The sequence below is a fragment of the Jatropha curcas genome, chromosome 8 (assembly GCF_041381405.1).
Source record: "Jatropha curcas cultivar XTBG-Jc1 chromosome 8, XTBG_Jcur_1.0, whole genome shotgun sequence".
Lineage (NCBI taxonomy): Eukaryota > Viridiplantae > Streptophyta > Magnoliopsida > Malpighiales > Euphorbiaceae > Jatropha > Jatropha curcas.
The window spans coordinates 5,038,351-5,061,535 of record NC_143158.1 but is presented as its reverse complement, the minus strand read 5'-3'; the positions used below and the strand labels follow the sequence as shown (position 1 = coordinate 5,061,535).

The window sequence follows — 23,185 nt, the reverse complement described above, 5'->3', positions numbered from 1 at the left end:
ATTATTTTACATTAACAGAAATGAAAATTTTAAGAGTCAAAAGCTTCATTTTTAAATATAAACATTTAAATAAGAACTGAGCAATTTACAAGCGCAGGATCATTTTTATTTTATATAAAAAGGAAACTCAATAATTAAATTTGGAACTCAAATTTACACTTATTTCAACATAAATATATTACTAGTATTTACTTCTACTTTAATATAATTTAAAATTAATGATCAATAATGTTGTTTTTATATATATAAAAAATTTAAAACAATCAAATCCTTTAATTAAAAATTTTGAATTTTCTATAGTGATACTATCAACATAAGGTACCCATTACCCGAATAATTAGTTGTGATAATGAAAGATGCACATAACATATTAACTTAATTTATTTTTGAAAAAAAAAAGAAAAAGAAAAACTGTCCCATATATATATTATTTCCGACAGAAAAATATTTGACATAAAACATCCACATAAGTGACATAACCAGTTTGAACTTCAAACTAAAATTATCCAAAACATTCTTGCATTATTGTCCTTTATACTACTATTTCAGTCCCTCGTGCTTCTTGAAATCTAGACAAGCAATTGCTCTAACCATCAAGAATTGAATTCAGGGCCTCCAAAATGAGTTGTGGCATGTGGTGCCTGACTTGTTGTGACCCCTAAATGTGACCATTAACCAAACAATAAGGCTTTTTCCTACGTGTCTTGTTGGCAAAAAGCACCTGCAATAAATTTATTTAAGTTCGAGATTGAGTCCGTGACTGTTGAATTTTTAAAAAGTTTCAATTAATCTAATTTGTAATTATTTTATAAAAAATGCTTCTATAAGGAAATTAAAAATTAATCTAAAAATGCATTTTATTATATTACATTATAATTCATTACTGAGTTATAAATGTTGTTAAGGGCTGAGGTTGACTCTTTTACCCATTCTAGGCCCAAGCCCAACAACTCTATTATCCTCTAAATAGGGCATTTTTTATCTTATGGGCCCATCAATTCTAGATGGATTCTTATGCAACCCTAACTTAGCCCAGTTAAATGGCCGAGTGAAATAAACCCTAATAACAATGAAAAGCTTTAAATATTTATGGTCATAATGAAATTTCCAAGTGCAAAATAAAATATGGACTAGATTGAATTGATTTAATTAAAAAGTGGATCCAATAAGATATTCGAAAATTTTTCCATTCTCATTCAAGTTTTTAATATATAAATTAAAAATATTTAAAGACAATAGACGTATTAAAATTTAAATTTCAGATCTCTTACATTACAATACAGATATTCAATTATCAAATTACTAATCATAATATATAAATATAGGAAAATTAGGTCAACTAAAATAATCATCATGTTGGTCTACTTGTTCCTAGAGAAACAAAAATTTCCCAAAAAAACAAAGAGCCAATTATGTGTTTATGTCTTGGCCTATTAGTGAAGCTGGCATTAGATGTTCTTATTCTTATCAACAAAGGAAAATTTTGAAAACATGAGGCAGGTGTTACAAAATTGATGAATGAGGTCAAGTTAGGCCAGCTCAATGACTTGAAAATGGACCCGACATGCAATGTTGTTGTATAAGATTGGATCCAATTTATTATCTAGCGTTTCTAAATAAATTCAAAGTATAATAAAAATGCAAGTATAGAATTTTAAACTTACAAATATAGATCTAATTTTATACTTAATTTTTAACATTCAACACATAAAAGTTTATTTACAATCAATTCTATATTTATCTTAATAAATTTTGATTTCCTTATCTAAAGTCTAAGAATAAATAATAATAATAAATTTTCAATACAGAAAAAAATAATTAAATATTGTAATGGCAGAGAATTGAGATCTCTGCTTCATGCCATTATTATGAAAATATAATATAATGGGCATTATCCTATCCGCACACCTTTTTAAGACAATTTTAAAAAAATATGTAAAAAAGAGCTTAATTATGGAATACTCTTTTAAGGATTTTATTTAATAAAAAAAAAAAATGAGCTTGGCACATCTTTTTATACCCAAAAGAGATCAAGTTTCTTGACCATGAAGTAGCACAAATTGGCTTCTATTTAGAAAAGAGTGCCCCAATTATAAGTAATAGAGGTGCCCTAATTATCACATTATACCCAGTTAATTAATTAGTAATTAAGTGAATAAAAAGAACAGGTAAGCATGGTGGTCTAAAAGCCTGCAAATCTACAAAAAGATGAGCAAGAAAAGGCAATTTATGCTTTGTCATTTACTTGTTCCCATGCCTCTCCTGTAAGACTAATAACTAATTAAAGATCTTACATTCTCTTTATATTATTGTTTAATTAATTAAATATCATATTGTTTATTATTTTAATTATGCCCAAGTGATCCATTATTATTAAATTAATGTATACAAGCCAAGAAGAAAGTCAGTATATGGATTGGTTATAGGAAAAGGAAATATTTAATATTAAAATATATATTGGTAGTGCCCTTTTCCTACTAAAAAATTAATTGAGAATAAAAATAATTAAACTTCAGGTGTCAGCTTCCACTTTTTATTATATATATATAATTAATAAAGGTAGTAGAAGAAGATGAAGAGAGTGTTGCTTCAAAGACAATCTTTTTATTTTTAAGGGTTTAGGTAAAACCAAAATGGGACCTTACATTTTTTTTTTTTTTTTGTCATAAAGTAGAGCTATGGGTTTAGGTAACCCCAAGTGGGACCAACACCAGTTTTGTTCTGCTAAAGCTTATTGTAAAAAATGTAAATTATTTTTTGACAATAGACAAAACCGAATTAGAATTAACATCTAAATTAAATATACTCGAATCGAATAGTCAGTTCGATTAATTTTGATCCAGTTTTACCATTTAGATTTGATTTTAATCTCAACCAATGAATTTCTATCAAATTCAATTCAAACTGAATAAATCGATTAATTGAACACATGACTGAAGTTTGATCAGATCGGCCTCTACTATTTACACATCCAAAGAATTGGAAAAAAAAATATACAAAAGATATTAACCTTTCCTTTGCAATAATTGACACTTTTGAAAAAGAAAAATTGAAGTTGTGGAGAAAATTAAAAGATTGATTAAAAAAAAAAAAAAAAGACAAAAGAAGGGTTTAAGTTACATAGAGGGTGGTGGATGACAATAAGGTGTCTCTATCACCTTTTTAATACAAACACATCTTCTAATATAAAGAAAGAAAGAAAGAAAAGAAAGGAAAGGTTTGGGTCTTCTCTTCTTGTCTTTGCTTTTGGGAAAGGCACTCACACAAAGCATGGAAATTTCTTAGCAAAAGTTTTGCACCGCCCTTAGGGAACCTTTTTAACGGTTGGGGATTTTAGGAAAGTGGTTGGGAGGTCCAATCATAACATTATACCTTTTACCCCCTCACATCACAATATGACTTGCTAATTGCTAAACCCCTTCCCATGTGTGTATTATATTAACCAAAAACTTATTTTGACATTTTATTTAATTTTTTTTTATTGATTTTTATTTGATTAGTGCTCAAATTCATTTGATGTTTGCAAATGTCCATACATGCATGATATTATGTGCCCCTTTACATCAAGCTCAGTTCCACGATGATTTTATTTTTAAGAGCGACGATCTATCGTCTCTGTAAGTCTAAAGTGTGTTAATACTATTTTTTTCTCTTGTATTTATTTGATGTGAGATTTGCTTAATGGTAAGTTAATATCTCAAATTAGTACCTCATCTAGTGCAGATATTACAAAAATGATTGTTAAAGTTAATTTATATCGACTTCACAAATAATATATTAATATTGACTGAGAAATTCATTAATGATTTTAGCATAAAAAAACTCGGTCCATGACTGTAGTGTTGAGTTTTAAATTTAACTATAAAAATTAGTAAATATTGTAGTTAATACATTTTTTGAGTATTTGAGAAGAGGATTTAAATTTGTATCTATTATCAGGTTATAATGCACTTATCACTTATAGGCGTGAAATATTGAACCAATTATATAAAAGTCACAATTATTATAAAAATAAGATATAAAATATCTATTGATTAAATTTTAAAAAAAATTGGTGGAATTTATGGAATCTCCCCACATCGCATCTTGTGCGTGGTCTCAACCGCCACTCTGCCTTTGGGCGATCCGCGGCATCTGCCCCGTATGATTGTTGACCAGGTAAAACGACATCCGAAATACGCGTTTATGGTTTTCCTTTTTCGGCATATAAGGACAATTTTGATCCGAGGATGTGAATTATACATCATTTCGTGTATGAGTTCGATAGGTCCTAATGATGGGGTCCACATTAAAACGAAAATTTGAAAATTGCTTTCTTTATTTAGGGATAAAGTTGTGGTTCATAAAATATAATTCTTTGCTATTTTTCTTTTCATCACTTTGGTAAAACTTCAATTTTTCCAAATTCATCTGATATTATTTTTTTTCATATATATTTTAATCCCCTAAAAAAAATTTTCCCTATATTAGATAAGGGTTCTCCACAATTTACGTCCCCAAAATTATTTTTATATTTTGTTTGTTTTATTTTTAAAAAGCTTTATTGCATAGAGGCGAAATTAAAATTTAAAATTAAGAAAAATAAATCTTTAAACATTTAAATTAAAAATATGAATGTTTTTTTTTAAGTTTATTGAAGCCCAAATAACATTGCGGACTACACGATAAAGGTAATCCTCCTTTTATTTCATCAAATTAGAGAAAACAATTGTGGTCGAGAATACTCAAATTCGAGACTCTCAATCCTCACATAAGTAAGCGGATCAATCAAACCACCACCTGATATGAAAAAATTATGAAAAAAGTTTAGATATTTTTACGTTGCTTGTAACTAAATTTAGTAAAATATTGTATTAACTTAGTAATTAAAAAAAATGTATGTATTTATTTTATAATTTTTTACACATTGGAAAATAATATCAGTATCATGCAAAATGCTAGATGCATAGTTATTGTGGTGCATGAATGTGGATTCATGAATTAATATGCTTTTTCTGAAAAAAAATATCTAGCCATAAATACCTTTGAATGCTTAAGTATGTATTCATGATATTTTGTTAGTTTAATTAAGCCCTAGGTAATAATTTCCATCCACAAAACATGCCTTGCCCTACAATTTATGTAAGTAATAATGAAATTAGATTTTATATTTTTATTAAAAGATGAATTACAAGTAAGATGCCATTAATAATACTTTTTCATATATATTATAAACATTAATATACAGTTCATTAACTTCTATATTATCAAATTTTCTAACTCTTTACCCTAATTTTGAAAATTATTTGATTTATACATAATTAATCAAAATTACAACCACAAACTTTCAATATCTTTTCAACTGAGGAAAGACCGATGAAGAATTATGATAAATGTATAATTATTTTTTAAAAATAAAATAAAATGTGTAATTCTAATTCTTAGTTGAGAGATTTCGACATAATTATAACTTTTTTAAATGTGAATTTTTTTAGTCAACAATCGTAATAAAACCATTTTCAAAATAAAATTATACATTTTTCATATTTTTCTTGGAGAAGACTTTGAGAATCAACTAAGCTTTGCACGAAGCGAGAAAGGAAAGGAAAGGCTATCATGAAACTTATTAACGCATGAAACGGGAGTCAAAATTATGAATTTGGTGCCTATTGCCTAACCCTTTTCATTAATGAAAAATCACAAGTCAAACGAATGCTCAAAACTCAAAAGTGGTAGATTTTTCTTCCTGCTTATTTCTTTTCTGGCCTGATCTTTTGTCTCTACTTCATGCATACCCATCTTCAACTATAATGAAACCAGTCAAATTAATTATGTTATAGATGGACTTTGTTGAGAAAATTGGAGCTTGTATGTTTTTATTTATATCGTTTTTGTAATGTCTAATTGTTTATTTTGATTGAAATTTTTTGTATCATATTTCAAACTTGTTAATTATAAAATGAAGATTAATAATGATAATGAAATTTAATTTAAAATATCTTCCAACATTAAAGACGTATCTTATATATTTGTATTAAACATTTAATTAAAATTTCATTGTCATCTAATTTTATGGTTAAGGTTAATAATATTAGACATCAAACTATAATCTAAAAGGTTCGATTCAATCTGATCTGAATCTCGAATTCAAATATTTAATAATAATAGGCATACGAGGAGCTTAGATTAGTTGTTCCTATTATTTTTTTTTTTTTAATTAATCAAATGCAAAAATGAATAGTTTATATTATTATTATTATTAAAAGAAAGTGGGTGGAGGAGACAAGGACAGAAAAAAAAAAAAAAAAAGAAAAAGAAAAAGATAAGATAATCCTCATAAAAAGGTATTTGATGAGAAAGAAAGGTGTAGTTGGTTTTGTCTGTATGCAGAAAAAGTTGAAAGAGGTGAAAAAAGCAAAGTGGCGTTTTCTTCTCCAACTCCTTCAAAGATACCTTTACAACTTTATACTTTGTGTCCTTTGCTTATGTCATTTCTACCTTTTTCCAATACAAACAAATATTCAACAACTCCTTTCTTTTTATACTATATTATATTATATAAAATCATGCACTTAATTATTTAAATATTTTTATTATTCTATACTGTAACGATGATATAAATTCTTTTTTCTTGCCAATTATTAATAATATGGTTCGAGAACATGTCAGGAAGTATATTTCTAAAAATATGGAAAATAAAGAGAATCTATTTTTAAAATTCCAATAAGAAAATTTGATTAGATTTTTCTATAAATATTTAATTTGAATTGATTAAATTCGATGTGACCGAATATTTATTTTTTCAAAAATTATAGATTCAGTGTATAATGAAAATGATAATATTAATAATAATATGAATGATTATATCAAGGAATGATGCGTCTCTACTAAGAAAAAAAACAAGAGAGGGATAAGGATTAATTTGGTCTTACGTGACTTGAACAAATTACAATGATTACTTAAATAATCATTTACTGTTGATCTTTGTAATTAAAGGACACTTAAGAGAGAGCTTAATTAATTATGTTCTTCATCCATCCAACGGCGTCATTTCGAATAGCATCCTTCTAATAATCTGAAAGAAAGGGAGTTCATGATGAATAAATTATATCATAAAAAAGCCTTCAATATGCATACATCTTAGGCTAAATTGGATTATTTCATAAATGTAAAAATAATTTTATTTTTTTATGTAACGAAAATTTATAAAGAAATGAAAACTCTTAATTTTTTATAGTATGAGAAAATTCAATTATTGACTATTGGCTAATGACAAGTGGCATAAATTATTATTTTATTGATTGATTTAGAACGAAAAATGACTAAAATTTATAGTTGAAATATTCAAAAATAAAAATTCTAAACCTCATCTATATATATATATTTTTTTTTTAAAAAAAAAAATCCTAATTGAACACCAACTATCTCTCTCAGTGATATATAACCAAACAAAACATAGCTTTCCTTTCCTTACTAGTAAGAAGAAGCATTGAGATTTTGTAATAAATGGAAAGGGCCAATACTGTGTAGGAGAAAGATGATTTGGCCACAAATAGATGCTCTAATAAATGACTACACATGTATGGTTGGACTATATATTATAATTAAATAATACTACTATATAGTATAGTACATGTCTCCATTTTATATGATGTAGCCATGAAAGCAACATCTTTTGTCCTTATACATCTTCTCCCATATCTCTTGTCGATATTAATTTAAAAAATGTATTAATAATTTAATTGAAAAATGACCTCTAAAACACTTAATATCTATTCAGTAAAATTAACTGTTTTAATAGTTGTTAACTATTTTATTAGTATTTAGTTGTTAGTCATTTGAATATAAAAGCAAAACGTTACATGAATTAATTTTTTATAAAATGCTATCTTAATCTTTAAAATCTAATTTAAATGCGATGTTACCGAATACTGTAAAAAATAATATTTAGAGTTAATTACTTAAAAAACTGTTGCCAATCAAATCATCAATTACTCTCAGAATTAATTAACTATTTTTTGGTTTTTTCTTGCATAAAGTTGCTTATTAAATAAGAACATGGAAAAAGTTGTACATTAAGAGAAATATCCCTTGTCTACATTTATTGAATTGGAAATTTCCTTTTCAATTGCCTATGTTTTAATCATGTGTAGTTGAAATTTAGATATGGATGTGCCTTTCTTGCTTGCCCTTTCACACTGTCTAGGGACAATTGGTTACTTACACATATATTGTTACACATTGAGAGTGGTAATCTATTATTGAATTATACAATGTTATAATTGCAATTAGGATTTTAAATATATTTATTGACGGAGCTATAGGGTATAAATTTTCTTTTTTTTTTTTTTTGGATAATTTGATATTAATTTCATGCTCTATATTTGAAATTCATGACCTAAGTATATAGTTGATTACTCATAATTAACCATTAGTGTCTAGCAAGATAATTATTAAGGACATTTTTCCCACCTTTTAACGGTGGATGAAAAAATAGTTGAAAGATCAAAGACTCATATATTTTTTTTTTTTTTTAGCATTTAAAAATTCACATCATGGATAAAGTTTAAATGAATTTTTTCAAATAATTATCTATGGTCAAATTAAATGAACCTTAATTTAAATGAACCTTAATCAAAAAGTGTCAAACCCAAAATTAAATTCCTTGCTTTGCTTTCTTCTTCTCTATGAATGGGGGCCATTTGCTGTACTGGTGATCATCACGTTTCAATTTCACTGACCTATAAACATATAACAACACTTTCCGAGTTGAATTTGTCCCTTGAAAATTGATTTTTTTTTTTAAATTCACAATTAGTAGTTAACTTTTTTTTTTTAAAAAAAAAACTCAAGTATTAAAAGATTGTGTTGGACAATAACTTTTTACATAACTTTTAGCGTCTTAACCAGTCAAAAATGCTAGACACTATTTTTTTTAGCGTGTTCGATGACATAATGTTTAAACTAGTTTTTAGAAATTAAAGTAGTGTTAATTTATCTAATGTTTTAATTTTTAATGTCGTAAGAGAAATATTCAAATAATTAATGGCTCTCAAAATAATTAATTTTACGGCACGCCACTAAAGTGTATATGATAAATTTCAGGCTAAAATTTATATCATGACAAGAATTTAGCATATACATGTATGAGCATGAACAAAGAAGATAAAATGGACAAGGTATTGAGGGGAAACCATGAAATTCCAAAATGTTCAATTTCGGACCGACTGTTATTTACCAAAATTCCAAGAATCTTAGTCCTTTTTCTTCTCACTTTCTTAAATTATTTCGGAGGTTATAATTTATAAATATGACCAAATTCCAAGAATCTAACTTCTCCTTTTCTTTAAATATATATTTATTATTGAAAGCTACAAAAGTGTTACTCGTGTCAAAAATTTGGCCCTTGTTAATCATAACACCGCCACATTGCACACATTTTACGTAACTGTCCATAGCCATACACGAAACCAAAATATTATCACCATTTTTGCCACGTCATACAGTTAGGTCCCACTTCTTAAAACAATAATAAAAAATTATAATAATGAACGGAAGTTTATCTTTTAATATAAACAGACAAATTTTACCGGTAAATTTTAAAAATAAAAAAAATTCAAAATACGATAGTTTTTTCGTCTGAACATAAAAATACTTGTGTAAGGAATAATTAAAAAAAAAAATTAAAACCCAAAAATTTACTAGAAGAAGAGGAATGCCTCGCTTTAATTTAATTAATGGTACTCCATGTAAATAAATAAAATTATCTGTGGTCAAAATACTATAAACTCTATAAAAACAAGAAGAAAAAAAATAAAGAAGGCCATATAATAAAGAAATAAAATAATAATAATAATAAAGAAAAAAAAAGGCGAGACTTTTCCTGCTAAACGTTCGTTAATCTATCAACGTCTCCCCCTTCTCTAACTGTTTTTTTTTTTTAACCTTTTCCTGTTTTACCCCTGTCAACCGTTTTCACCTCCCCGCCAAAAACAGTTGAGCTATATTTACATCTCTATCCAGTAGAAACGAGTGCCTACTGTAATAATCTCACGACACATCAACTGCCACTCTGATACTGCTCGGCAGCCGTTCACCACGGCTCCGGTCACTGGAATCACTGTTGGATTCTAGCCGAATGATCATGGATTCATCTGCAATGGCAGATGTAGGTAATTGTAATTTTAGCTGGCGAATGCTTGGAACCAATACTCTCTCGGTCCATTCTTCTAAACCTGCTCCGTCTAACCATAGCCCAGCAGCAATTTTTTCAAGTGCCTCCTCTTGGATTTCAAATGGGATTCCATCACTGATAATGGTGGCGAATTTCTTTGATATTGAATTTGAAATCTCACAGCGAATGAGGCCCAAGTCTACTGGTTTGAAAACAATGTTATCGTCTACCGAATTTAGAAGCTCTTGAGACAACGTTGAAGTTGTGGGTGTTGGTAGTCTGTTGTTGTGGACATGTTCGTCTTCGTGATCAATTGTAAGATCACTTGAATTGCGAGAGCCATCAGCTTTATCCTCAGCATCTGCAGCTTCATTCAGGTCAAATGACAATGCTGATCCTGTATCTTTCCTAGGCTTTGCCGGTCTCTCTTCATCGTGTAGCCAAATGGCTCGGCGCTTTGCTGTTTTCTCACAGAGGGAAAGCCTTAATTGCCATCCTCCACTTACCAGACTGGCAAGCTTCGTTTCATCAAGAGGAATGCCTTTGGACAAGAATTTTAGATTTTCTGGTAACCCATTTGCAGTGAGAAGGAAAATAACATTCCCGAGACTGATTTCACGGCCATGGGAATCTGAAAGTCGACCTCTTTCCATGGCCCGCTTTATGCTCCCTCGGACAAGCATATCAGCTTCGTCAATGTCCTCAAGCATGATTACTGCTAATGGGTTCCGCCTAACTGCCTCTGCTATTCGATCAAGTGCCGTTTTACCACGGAAATTCACATCAGATTCTCCGCCATCACGCCGTGAACCAAGAGACACCATTATTGGATTGGTCCCACATAAAACTTCTGATAGAGCTGATGCCATCTTCTTCTTGCCTACCCTATCAGGACCTGTAAATAATAGCCAAATATCACCCTTTGATCCAACACCCCGCTGTTTACCATTTCCCAATTTGCATTGCGTTACAGTTGCAGCCACTGCCGAAGCTGCTTCTCGCTGCCACCACACCTTTTCAATAAGACCCTTAAGAAGCCTCTTGAATGAGTCAGCATCTAATGCACTTAGAAGCTTGCTGGCATTCAATTCATGCAACTTGATCAACGGCTCAGAAGCAACACAACCCAAAAAGTCTTTAGTGCGTTCTTCATTGACTTTCTCAGGAGTATTCTCACTGCTTTTGGGCCGCCCAAGAACCAGGTCTGTCCTCACAGGGCTTCCTGGTGGAGTATTCGACCGAGCAGGTGATTGGGTGGGCAACAAATTTGAGTTCAATTGTGGAGTTCCACTAAGGTTTCTATTCAAACTTAACTTGGGTTGGAAAGGCTGGCGAGAAAGCAGGTTTGGATTATACAAGCTCGTCATAGAGAGAGCTGGTTGTGTAATTCTCTCAGATCCAATATCGGGCTGATGATAACTGGGATGAAGTCGCAAGCACGTATCATGCCATTTCTTCTGCAACTCTAGACTTCTCTGTTTCAACCTTAACTCTTGATCCTTAGTCTGCATATAAAACACAAAACAAGACTAATCAATTTTATTGTTAAAATCTGACTAAATAATTTGCCACTTAAAAGAGCGAAAGAAAATTAACAAGGACGGTTTTGTAGTTCAATTTAAATTGAACTTACCACTGTCTGATCTACTGTTTTAGCATCACCCTCCTGAGACTTGGCATTTTTCAACCATTGTGGCAGTAGTGGCTGAGATGCTTCTGATTTAAATCCTGAAGAAGACTTTTCAGATTCCTTTGGTACAACCTGTGCCAATTCTTGCTCATAATTCTGCATGCACTGGGGGCAACAACTCATTCTTCGAGCAGGATCTAAGTTCTCAGTGAGACGTCTTGGTGGAGCAGGCGTAATAGTTGAAAAGCCCTTTAAAGGTGATAAAGACTCAACTGAATTGCTAAGAATCCCATTGGTTCCAAACCTAAACATTGACAAATATGAAATCATGTTAATTATCATTCAAAAAGATGACCATAAATCCTAGAAATAACACAATCACAATTTCTCTCACAACAATAAAGAACTAAGGAAAAGCAAGCAAACAAGATATCAATCAACTGAAAGTAATCAGCTATTCTAAACGAGAACTTCCCTTTTAACCAATGTCAAATGCTTCGAAAATTGACAAGAAATGAGATTCTAGTAGAGTTTATACAAACCCCAAATTAAGAGAGTATCTGATCTGATGCAAAGTCTATATACTTCAAATCAGAATATAATATTCGTAACTTCCCCAGAATAATTTCTGCAAATGCAAATATCATGGAATCTAAAAACAGCAAATTCTTGATACCATAAACACTAATCAGACAAAGAACTTCCCAAATCTTTTTTACTAAATTCTCTTGCTACAGAAAAAAAAAATTAAGCCAGTGGCAATGATTTTATAGCATCAAAGGCAAACAAAAGAAATGATCGTAGCATACACACCTAGGAAACATTCCGGGCAGAGGCGCTCTAGGAGCGATTGACACTACTTGCAGATCCCAATCACTTTCCATTGAAGGATGATAGACCTGACACCTCAAATATGTCTCACAAGTAGCAGTTCCAATCAACCAAACCCTTCCACCGCCACTTTTCTCTCCAAACCTTGCCAACAGCTTCGCCATCTCTGCCACAGCCGCCCGCCCAGCCTCAGACACAATTTGCTGCTGCTGCTGTTGGATTCCACCACCACCACCGGGAAAGTTTACTGGTTGCTCTACCAACCATTTTAAATCACCCAAATCAACAATTACTCCACAATCCAAATTCGCTATTCGATTTTCAATCAAACCCCCTAATTCAATAATCTTTGAAAGTAATTGCGCTTTATCAAGATAATCTTTTTCCAAATGAATAACCTGCACATTCTTTAACAACCCATCTCCTATTTCTTTATTTTCGATTCTCTTTAATAGCTCTTTCACAACCATCTCCGGCTCCGAGTCGCCAACCAAAACAGGATTCCTCTTTTTATTCTTTAACAAAATATCAACAAGTCGTTTAATTTCCTCATTTCTCTGTTGCCCAGATTGCGCTGCACTCCCTTGTTGCAATCTTGGATTCACATATAAATTCCGATTTGTAGTTGGTGAAGGAACCGGCACTGCCCCGGGCGTACGGAACCCAAATCCAAATGAACTTGAATTGGAAGCGGCAGAATTCGAGGAAGAGTTAAGAGATTGTTCAATTGTAGCCTTAACAGCTGGACTTGAAAAACTAGCTTCTCTCATAACTCTACTAACACTCGGATCATCTAAAATTGATATAATTAGCTGTTCAAGCTCTACTTTCACTGCTAACAGAGGCTGCTGCTGCTGTTCAGGGCAGCCACGGCGTTGATGAGCCTGTGCTCGCTTGAGTGCCGCCATTAAAGCATTTGAGATAGGCGGGTCGTGGCCAGGGCTAAGATTCTGTGCAGTAGGTAACCGTTCCAAAGCAACACTAAAACAGAGTTCTAAAGCTCTGCACTGAAGAGGATGAGAGGAATTAGGATGAGATTTGATACAAGCTTGCCGGAGAAACCCAGACGGCGAGGCCAAAAGAGTAGCCGCTACATGAAGCGGCGTCGTTTGACCATGATTACGACGGCTAGCTTCTGCTATTGAGTGGTTTAGAACACTCGCCGCCTCTGGCGTAAGCGTTTGTTGAATCGTACTAAGCCCAGCTCTCATTTCTTAATCAAGAATTAAAGAATTGAGCTCTTTCTGATTTGGGTTTTCTTCAAGAATTGAAATTTGAAAATTATCTAATTTGATAATAAAAGAAAAAAAGCTTTTAACATGGAATGGACAAAATTGGCTAACTTTTTCAGAATACAGAAAGAAAGAAAGAAAATCCAATCACCAAAAGAAATCAATCAAAGAAAGTAAATAAAAAGATAATAATCTTTTCTTTAGCTTTCCTTTCTTCTTCTTCTCCTTCTTCTTCTTTTTCTTGTTCTTCTCTTATGGGATCTATCCATCCAATCTTCCTTTTTTTTTTTTCTCTCTTTTTTTTCCCCTTTTATCTCTCTCTCATGGTGCTGGTGGTTTTTGTTTTATATCTAGTGTTATGTATGTGTATGAGTATGTATATGTTATGTGTGAAACGCACAACAAAAGGGTAGAGGAGAATTCAACGCGAAAAGGAAAGATCAGATCCCCTGCTTCACAATAGCCACCCCATTTCTCTCCCTTCTCTGTTTCTTTCTTTTCTTTTCTTTTCTTTCCTCTCTACTCCCTTTCCTCCTCTTCTCCCTTCTATCATCACGGCCTATGAATCATTAAAACCCAAAAATATCCCAATTAACAATTTTCTCATAAATTTACATTTGGTAAAACAAATAAAATTTAATAACAAAAACATTACTATTTCTATTATTTTGACCACCCAACTATTTTTCAAATATTATGGAGAAATTAAAATCAAATTAAGTATTACCATAATCTCCGATCTCATTAGAGTAATATTCAATAATTAAAAATTTAAATTGATCATCAATACATGGTTACTCAACGAACATAGAATATAATGCATATTCGGATGAGATTTCTTTTCCTTAAAATAATTTGAAACAACTTCTATTCCAGTTATAATTTATAAATATTAAAAAAAATTAAAATTTTACATATAAGTAATTTGCATGAAAAATTGAAAATTATTTTGTTTTATTTTGTGTTTTGATGTGTATAAAAGAGAGAATTTATGGAGAATAGGAAGTTAGGGGAGGGAAGTAGAATAAGAGTTGCAAGGATTTCTGGAAAATGCTGTGTGGGCAGAACGGGCTGCTCCACTTTTTGTATGCTTATTATCATTATTATATTATAACTAATATTATAATTTATATATATTTTTATTTTCTCTTGTCTGTATAAACGAGGAGAGAATGGGAAGTGTGGGAGAACAGAGACCTTTTTGTAGAGAGAGAATATTCATTAGTAGATTACTTTAACTGTTTTTTATTTATTTAATTTTTTTAAATCTCTATAAATATATAAGACCATTATAGAATATAGATTGACTGCCTTTTCATCTCAATTTATTTTTATTTTATAATTGTTAGGTTCAATCATGCCAGAAAAAAAAAATTTCCTACCATGCTACCTCAAGCGCGTTATTGTTACACTCTCTCTTATTAGGGATTGATAGGCTTCTTCTAAATTATTCATTTTTAAAAATATAATTATTAGAATTTGAATCTCAGACTTTTTTTTTAATAACGAATCTCATATTTTTTTTTTAAGAATAAATCAATTAAAAATTCATTAAGGTAAAAATTAATATATTTTTATATTTTTTATAGAAACTCTTATAATAAATCACGTATACAACAAATAAAAAAAATACAATTTTAATTTGAAATATGTAATCGAGTTAAATTATAGAACTATATCACATGGGAAAATGTGTATATTTTTAAGTTTTTTTTAACTCATTGTAAAAGAAAATTGAAAAAAAAAAACAAGAGAACAATTTATTTAAATATAAATCATATGAAGAAAGATAGTAATAGTTATAACAATGTTAAATACATAAAAAAAAAAAAAAAATGCTTTGAAATTAGATGCTCTGAAGAGGAGAGTGGGAATGAGCAGCTGAAAAAACAACAACAAAAAAAAAAAAGAGTCACCTTTCTCACTTTATTATATGCTTCTCAACCAATTTTCTGCTTTTCACACGCAACCGCTGCAAAAGCGTCGCACGGCCTTAACCTTTTCATACTTAAAGAAATCTCTTCTCCTTCTTCTTCTTCTTCTTCTTCTTCTTCGTCACTCTCTGTCTCTCTCTCAGATTATTTACCATGCACTTTCAACAATTCGAAGACACACTAATTTCTATTCTCCTTAATTCAAAAGGGCTGAGCATTTGGATCTAATTTATCATTCAACATTTTGGAAAGAGCCTCCAAATTTTATTTATGATTTATTACTTTCCGATGTTACTTGTTGAGTTTTTAACATATGACAACTCCTGCTAATTGGGATTAGTTCAATCTTTAATGCTAATTTTTTTAAAAAAATTTTTATTAATACTCAAACCACAGTGATCGAACCACAACAATTCAAATTAATTTAGTTTGATTTTGATTTATTTTATTTTAATTATTTTGGATGTAAAATAAACTCAGTTAGAAAAAATATATAAAATCAAAATCTAACTTAAAACCAATCAATTTTCTCCGTTGAAATTCATTTTTTAAAACATTAAACCAAGCCAAACGATTTTTTTGAATTAATGCTGTTTGAATTTAATCGTTTTCAATTGTTGATCATCACAATTTTTTTAAATTAACTTGGACAATAAAATTTAATTTCTGATATTTATATATGCTGTCTAAAAAAAAGAAAATACTCCAGGTCTATTATACTCATGAAATTGCCATTAAAATAATAATAACAACAACAATAATAAAAGCTACTTGTACATTGATGCAAAATAAAATATATTTATATTGTCAATCTGAGTATGTAGGAAGAGCTTTTGGATTTAATCTCTACTAAATACACCTACAACGAGGGAGAAAAGTTTTAATTATGACTAAACTCTAAGCCGGATCAGACAATTTCTGATAATAGAGTATCTGAATATTGGTAATTTACACTAAGGCTAGGGTAAAAAAAAAAAAAAAAAAAATCATTTTGAGCAATGAAGGAAGGGGAGAGAGAGAGAGAGAGAGAGAGAGGCAAAGAAATAAATGTAGCCTTTATTTCGAAAAGTGAAACCAAAGCAAGAATAGTGTTTTCGAACTTGGAATAATTATAGTAATAAGTAGTGAAAGTTTTAAAACTCGGGCCCTTCAGTTAAAATCTTACAATGAATGAATATAGATAGATCATAGATGGGATGAACCAACCAATGGACCATCTTCCTCTTCTCTTCTCTTATTTTCTTTTCTTTCCTTTTCTTTTCTTTTTCCACTAAAATCATTTCTTTTGATTGATTAATGAATTTGAAGAGTTTGATGCTTTGATTGATTAATAAGTGATATTCAATTCTTCTATGTGCCTTTTTTTTTTTTTTTTTTTTTTTTTTGCACTTCTTTTCTTTTCTTACTTTTTTTTTTTTTTGGCTATCAACCAAATAGTATTTAGTTTTTGCCGCTCCATAAATTAATAGATAAATTATTGTTTTCTTCTTATAGTTTGTCAAAAATACATGACTTGATTTATTAAAAAAAAAATTTGATCTCCTGCATTTTTAGAAAATACAATAATTTTTTAGAAAAAAAAAGTTTTAAAAAATTGACAGAAAAATATAATAGTATAATAGAAACAGAAGATAGAGAAAAAACACCGTTCTAGACGCTACTAGGCAAAGCAGTTTTGGAGTGTCGTTTAACAATTTTCTACATGTGAAATTCATTTTAATTTTTTTTTTTCTTTACCATGCTAGCTGAAATCAATATCTTAGATATTATAAATTACTCTTTCGTCCCACAATATAAGTCATTTAAAATTTTTACATATGCTTATAGATTATAATAAATTCAACAGTAATTTGATTAAATTATATTTTATTTTAAGACCAATAATTATTTATAAAGTATTTATTATATTTAGTATAAACAAGGATAATATTAAAAAATATTATTTATTATCCGTTGAAATATACAAAATGACTTATATTTTTGAACAAAATAACATACAAAAAATGATTTATATTTTGAAACAAAAGAATTAAAATTTATACATTCTATTTATAAAGATCTATAGTTTTTTTTTAAAAAAAAATTTTCTAATTAAGCATTCTTACAAAATCTAGAATTCAAAATTTAAAATCGCCATTGCTCAAGAGACTAACTTAAATACCACTTCAAAGTCAGCATGAAAGTACATATGCTAATTAATTAAAATAATAATAATAATCAAAATTGAAATAGTTAGAAAGAAACTTCGTATTTTAGATGTAAATTTTATTTAATGAGAAAATGCAGGCCAACAATTAAAAAGAAAAAAGAAATGCTTATTTAATGTTTTCTTAAAAAAATAATACAAGTAATATAGTAATTTAGGTACACGTCTTTGTAATATTAGACAGTACTACTTAAAATATAAAATTGAGAAGCATTTGTCTGATTTGATCTTTTTTGTCGACAGGGAAAAGTCTCATTTAAAGCGTTAGGCATACAAATCCCGCCAATAAACAGGTGCAACCGTCCTATAAAAATGCCATTAATTCAACTTGGACCGACCATGTTTAAGAAAGCTACTAGTACTATTTCAATTTTATTTTTATCATTAATGATGCTCTTGCTCGGTCAATTTGATTTTTTTTTTAATTTTTTTTAAATATTCAAATTAAATTTTATTTTTGTAATAAACTGAAAAATTTTTAAAGAGAATTGTAGGATATTTCTATTTTGATTTTTAAGGCATATTTAATTAGCTGTTGTCAACAAGGCATATTTTTTACAACCTCAATTGTTGATTTTAAAAAATTAAGGAAGTTCAATTTCAACTTTATCTTCATGTCTTTATTTTTTATTAAATAAATATTAATTATTTGGAGAAGTGATAAAAAAAATTAATCAGGTCAATTGATTTTGGAGATTTTTTTTTTTTTTTAATTGGGGATTTTGGAGACTTGAGTTGAGCGCAAGTATTTGGATTGTAAAAGTAAAGCTTAAATGCAAATCTCTAATTATTTACATTAATTGTTAATTAATTAGGAAGATGGGACACTAACATTCCAACGGCTATCGGAACGGTTAGTGATAGTTTATTCATTAATTATTATTAATAAAGATCGTCAGTCGTGACATTCTCATGTTCATGTTTTATACTTTTTGATTGGAGTCGTTAAGTTGAAATAATGCTTCACGTTATTCAAGTTTTTTGGACCTTCTGTGTATGTATAAAAAAATAATATTCATATTATTACATAAATTATCTTCATCATTTAAAAAAAAAAAAATGTTGTCACATATAAATGACTTAGAGCTAATTTATGAGTTGTTCAAATTTCGCTGGAAGAAATTTAAAAAAGCTTGGTATGAATTGAGTTTGAGCTCGACACAAATAATATTTAGTTTGGAAGTTCAATAAACCAAATTTTTATATATACATATGTTTAATATTTATTTTATGTTTACTCGAGCTTTGAGCCTCTCGTTCAAATTTTTATTCAAATTTAACTTCAATTTAAAATTTTTAAGTCATAAAGTTTTAAACCGAATTAAATTTTAACGAGCTGAACTTCGAATTTAACATATTCGAACACAGCTTATTATTTTACACCCTAGCCTTATATATTATTTTAATTTTTTTTTAAGGATTAGGCCTTGAGTAAGAGAAAGTGAGGAGTGCGTAAATACCAATCATCATTTTTATTACTCTCTCTGTCTTAAACAAATAGTTAATCTTTCCTTTTTAGTTAGTTTGAAAATACAGTTTTTTTTTTTTTTTTTGCATTGTAGTTAATTCTTAAATAGTCTATTATATTCTTATTAAATTTTATCTTATTTTCAACAGCTCTCATTAATTTTTACTTATTATTTTAATATAATAATTGCATATGTGTTATTTAAGATGGATATAATAAAAAAATTATATAAATAAAATTATCTTTTAATTATAATAATTGCTATTTTTTTAACTGTTTAAAGATAAAAAGTGAACTATATTTTTGAAATTAGATTGAACATACTAAAGAATAATAATGCTAAAACAAAAACACAACGAAAATTTAATAAAAATAAAAGAAAAAGAAAAGTTAAAAGATAATAATAAAAAATGTCATAGGTAGAATAGAAGTAACTTTTTACTTTTGTGATTCCGAACTTAAAAAAAAAAACAAAAACAAAAAAAAAAAAAAGGGAAATCTCACTCACTTTTGTTATCTTTTGGAATTAGCATATACCTTTTATGAATGAGAAAGAAAAGAGTGTCGAGAAGAAGCAAAAAGCATCATCATCATATTCCCCTTTTCGTAACGCACGCCCTCTCTTCCTTTCCCTTCTCTTTTACGCGTTTTTCGAGTTCTTCTTCCTACAACTGCTACTTCTGCCTTTTTACGAACCCACCTTTTCACACCTTCCTCTCCTCACGCTCTCTCTCTCCCCCACGCGCCGCTCTCATTCAATTTCCATCTCTTCTTAAACTATTATTTCCTAAATTTACACCCACTAATTTGGTAGCATTAAAAAATTAGAATTCCCTGTCAATACAATGTTGTAAGTTCTCTTAATAATGAATTTTAAATTTTAAATTATTTAATCTCATAAATAAAGTATGTCTTAGAATGCAAACCACTTCTGTTTTTTTTTTTTCTTTTTATTCTGAAATGATAAAAATGATACTTTAAATCAGAAAAATCTTTTATTATTTAAAAGAACGAAAAGAGTATGCAAATCACTTATATCAGAATTAAAATTTTGCAAAAAAATATATTTTTAATTTTTTTATAAAATAAATCAGATGATTAAAAGTAATTATTATTCAATATATAAAATACCATTCGTGATAATAGGTAATATAATTGTATGTGAGTAAATAATAGCATTATAATATTATAATAACAAATGAGTTTCAATTATTTTGTGGGTCCTATACGTGAAGATTGATAGATCTAATGGTCAGAATAATTTTTTTTCAATCCACTGTGGCTCCACACGGTTGCAAAGGGAGACAATCATGGCTATTAATTCTCACTAAAAAGGTTAAATATAAACCAAATTATCGTGAGATATCGTAATTTGTCAGTATATGAGAGAAAAAAAAAAAAAAAAGTAACGCGTGCAAACATAGTCCTGCCCTTTTCCGGTGACCAAAGAGAAAAAGTGGAAGTTTGAAAGGTAGAGAGAGAAAGAGAGAGTTTTCAACTTTCTGCATTAATTACATCTCTCCTTCACGTATCTTTGTGCAACCCCCTTCTGTTACCTTCGACTTTCTCTCTCCTCTAACTTCTATTACTTTTACTAAATTGCCCTCCTCCCTATGTCTGTCTATTCATCACAATTGTCGTTTCCTAATCTCTATTATCTATTGGGGAGACTTACAGATGGACCCGCTCATATATTGATTATATTCTTCCGTTGGTTAAATTTTGCGATTTTTAACTTATTTATTTATTTATTTATGTTCTATATTTTTGACATTTTTTAAAAATTAAATTAATATTAATTATTTTATTTTAAATATTAATAATCAATATTATGACTTTAAAAAAAACCCTCCATAAATTAACCATCATGAATGATGACTTTATAGTGAAGCATCTTTAATATAGTTTAATTCAAAATTAAACAATTATTAGTCATTGTATTTTGAAAATTAATAATATAAGTTAGAAAGACTTTATTTTTAATGCCACTCCGATTTAAGGTTGAAGAATACGTGTTGGAAAAGCCAAGAAGTATGACTAGCAAGGTCACCTAATTTGGTAAGTGAGAATAAAGAGACAAATGAGTTTGCATTAGTGAAATTGAAGATGTGAGATGCAATTATTGCATGTAATAATTATTTAGGAGAGAGCGAAATGCCATAAAACGTGTAAAGAATCTCATTCAACTTTGCTTTTTTACTTCAATCTGGTTAAGTAATAGTGCAACAAATCGAATTTAAAGTTGCCTCTTCAACGTTAATCTGTAAGTTTCATATTTGCACTCACAAATATTATGTCGGTTCACAGATTAAATATTCTTTTTTTGGCCCACATGTAAAAATGAGAGTTAAAAAAAATATATATAAAATGAATAATGTCACCCTTCTTTTTATAATGAAAATTTCACTTATATGGATCAATTCACCATTAGCCACAAAATCCTTCATTAACTTCTGCTTATGGTCATATGCAGAGAGTCTGGATCTGACATGTGCATTTCTGTCTTTGTTTGAAGCAGAAGCCGCCATCTCTCTATTTTGTCAATGGTGAAGGGTGTAAGTGTCATATTACATGATAATTTCAGGTGCGAGTCACGTGACTGTCATGCGTTCTTGCCATATCAGACAGTTTTTCAAGACTCAAAAGGGTCCAAATTGTCGGCATGTCAACTTAAACCAAACCATTTAATTGCAAAATACTTTCATTCTGTTCTTTTTCTTTTTCCGAAATTTAAAATTTAAAATTTTTTTTTCAAGACTAAAAATTTATTTTTAATTTAATTTACGATTTATTTAAAGACCATAAAAAATTTACTTATGTATCTTAAATTTCGACAACAATTAATGCTATAGTTTATGATTTTTCAGAATTTGATTTAAAAATTTTAGCCTCTAATAACATAAAAGTAATGTAATTTGTGATAATGAGGAGAGCAAACTTTAACCAACAAAGGCAAGATGAGTCAATTTTCACATTCAGTACTGTCTAAACCTAAATCAAGCAATTCTAACCATAGCTTATTTGTTGGTTCAAAACCTCTATCCTAGGGCAATAATTAAAGCATGACTCATTATTACTTTTTACTCCAATTTTTCAAAGGTCAAAAAACATTTTTTTTGTTTGACTTTTTTATCTTTGGAGAAAGAGAGAGAGAGAGAGAAATTGTTTGACTTTGCCACTTAAGATGTAGCTTTTGAGTACTCAAATAACCCTAATAGCTTCTTTATTGTAATAATTGAAATGATGCTCAACTCTTTTTGTTAATAATTTGGTGTGGGTGAGCTTTTTTAATATTTATTTCTTAATGACTATTAAGTGTTTTTAATGATTAAACTAATTATTTTATTTTGTTTGGTTTATTGGTAAATTGATTTCACATGTCATCTTTTGTGTTAAACTAATTTACTTCCCCAAAATGATCAACAGCTTTATGTAAAAATAGAAGAATTCAGTTAATTGTGAATGATCAATAATTTAAATTCTTGGATTTTATTTTAATATTTTCTTTTTTGTGACTCTCAAACTTTCATTTCATTATTTTTATTATTGTAAGTATTTCTATACTTTTTCCAATGGCGGATAATTTTTATTTTGAGATTTACGGCTATCTATTTTAATAAATATTTTTTTCCACAGTTGCAGCCTTTGATCTTATAGAAATTATCTTTTGTGCTCGAGTATGCCTTAACGCTTAAGGCAATTTTTCCCGAATATTTTCCATTTCATTATTA

The 23,185-nt window shown here is 29.0% G+C and overlaps 1 protein-coding gene across 1 annotated transcript; it reads right to left on the bottom strand.

The window, feature by feature from the left end:
* Positions 1 to 9,807: 9,807 nt before the first annotated feature.
* Positions 9,808 to 14,140, bottom strand: LOC105638298 (Double Clp-N motif-containing P-loop nucleoside triphosphate hydrolases superfamily protein). Its single transcript, XM_012222092.4, has 3 exons — positions 12,597 to 14,140; positions 11,787 to 12,087; positions 9,808 to 11,658 (listed from the first exon to the last, which is right to left on the bottom strand). The coding sequence occupies exons 1-3, from the start codon at positions 13,823 to 13,825 to the stop codon at positions 10,030 to 10,032; spliced, it is 3,159 nt and encodes a 1,052-aa protein (XP_012077482.1). The 5' UTR covers positions 13,826 to 14,140; the 3' UTR covers positions 9,808 to 10,029.
* Between the last annotated feature and the right edge of the window lie 9,045 nt (positions 14,141 to 23,185).

Coding starts and splice junctions, on each gene's coding strand:
- LOC105638298 (XM_012222092.4), bottom strand. CDS start 13,825: ATGAGAGCTGGGCTTAGTACGATTCAACAAACGCTTACGCCAGAGGCG. Junction 12,088..12,596: donor CTGCCCGGAATGTTTCCTAG/GTGTGTATGCTA, acceptor GTCAATGTTTAG/GTTTGGAACCAATGGGATTC. Junction 11,659..11,786: donor AAACAGTAGATCAGACAGTG/GTAAGTTCAATT, acceptor TTTTATATGCAG/ACTAAGGATCAAGAGTTAAG.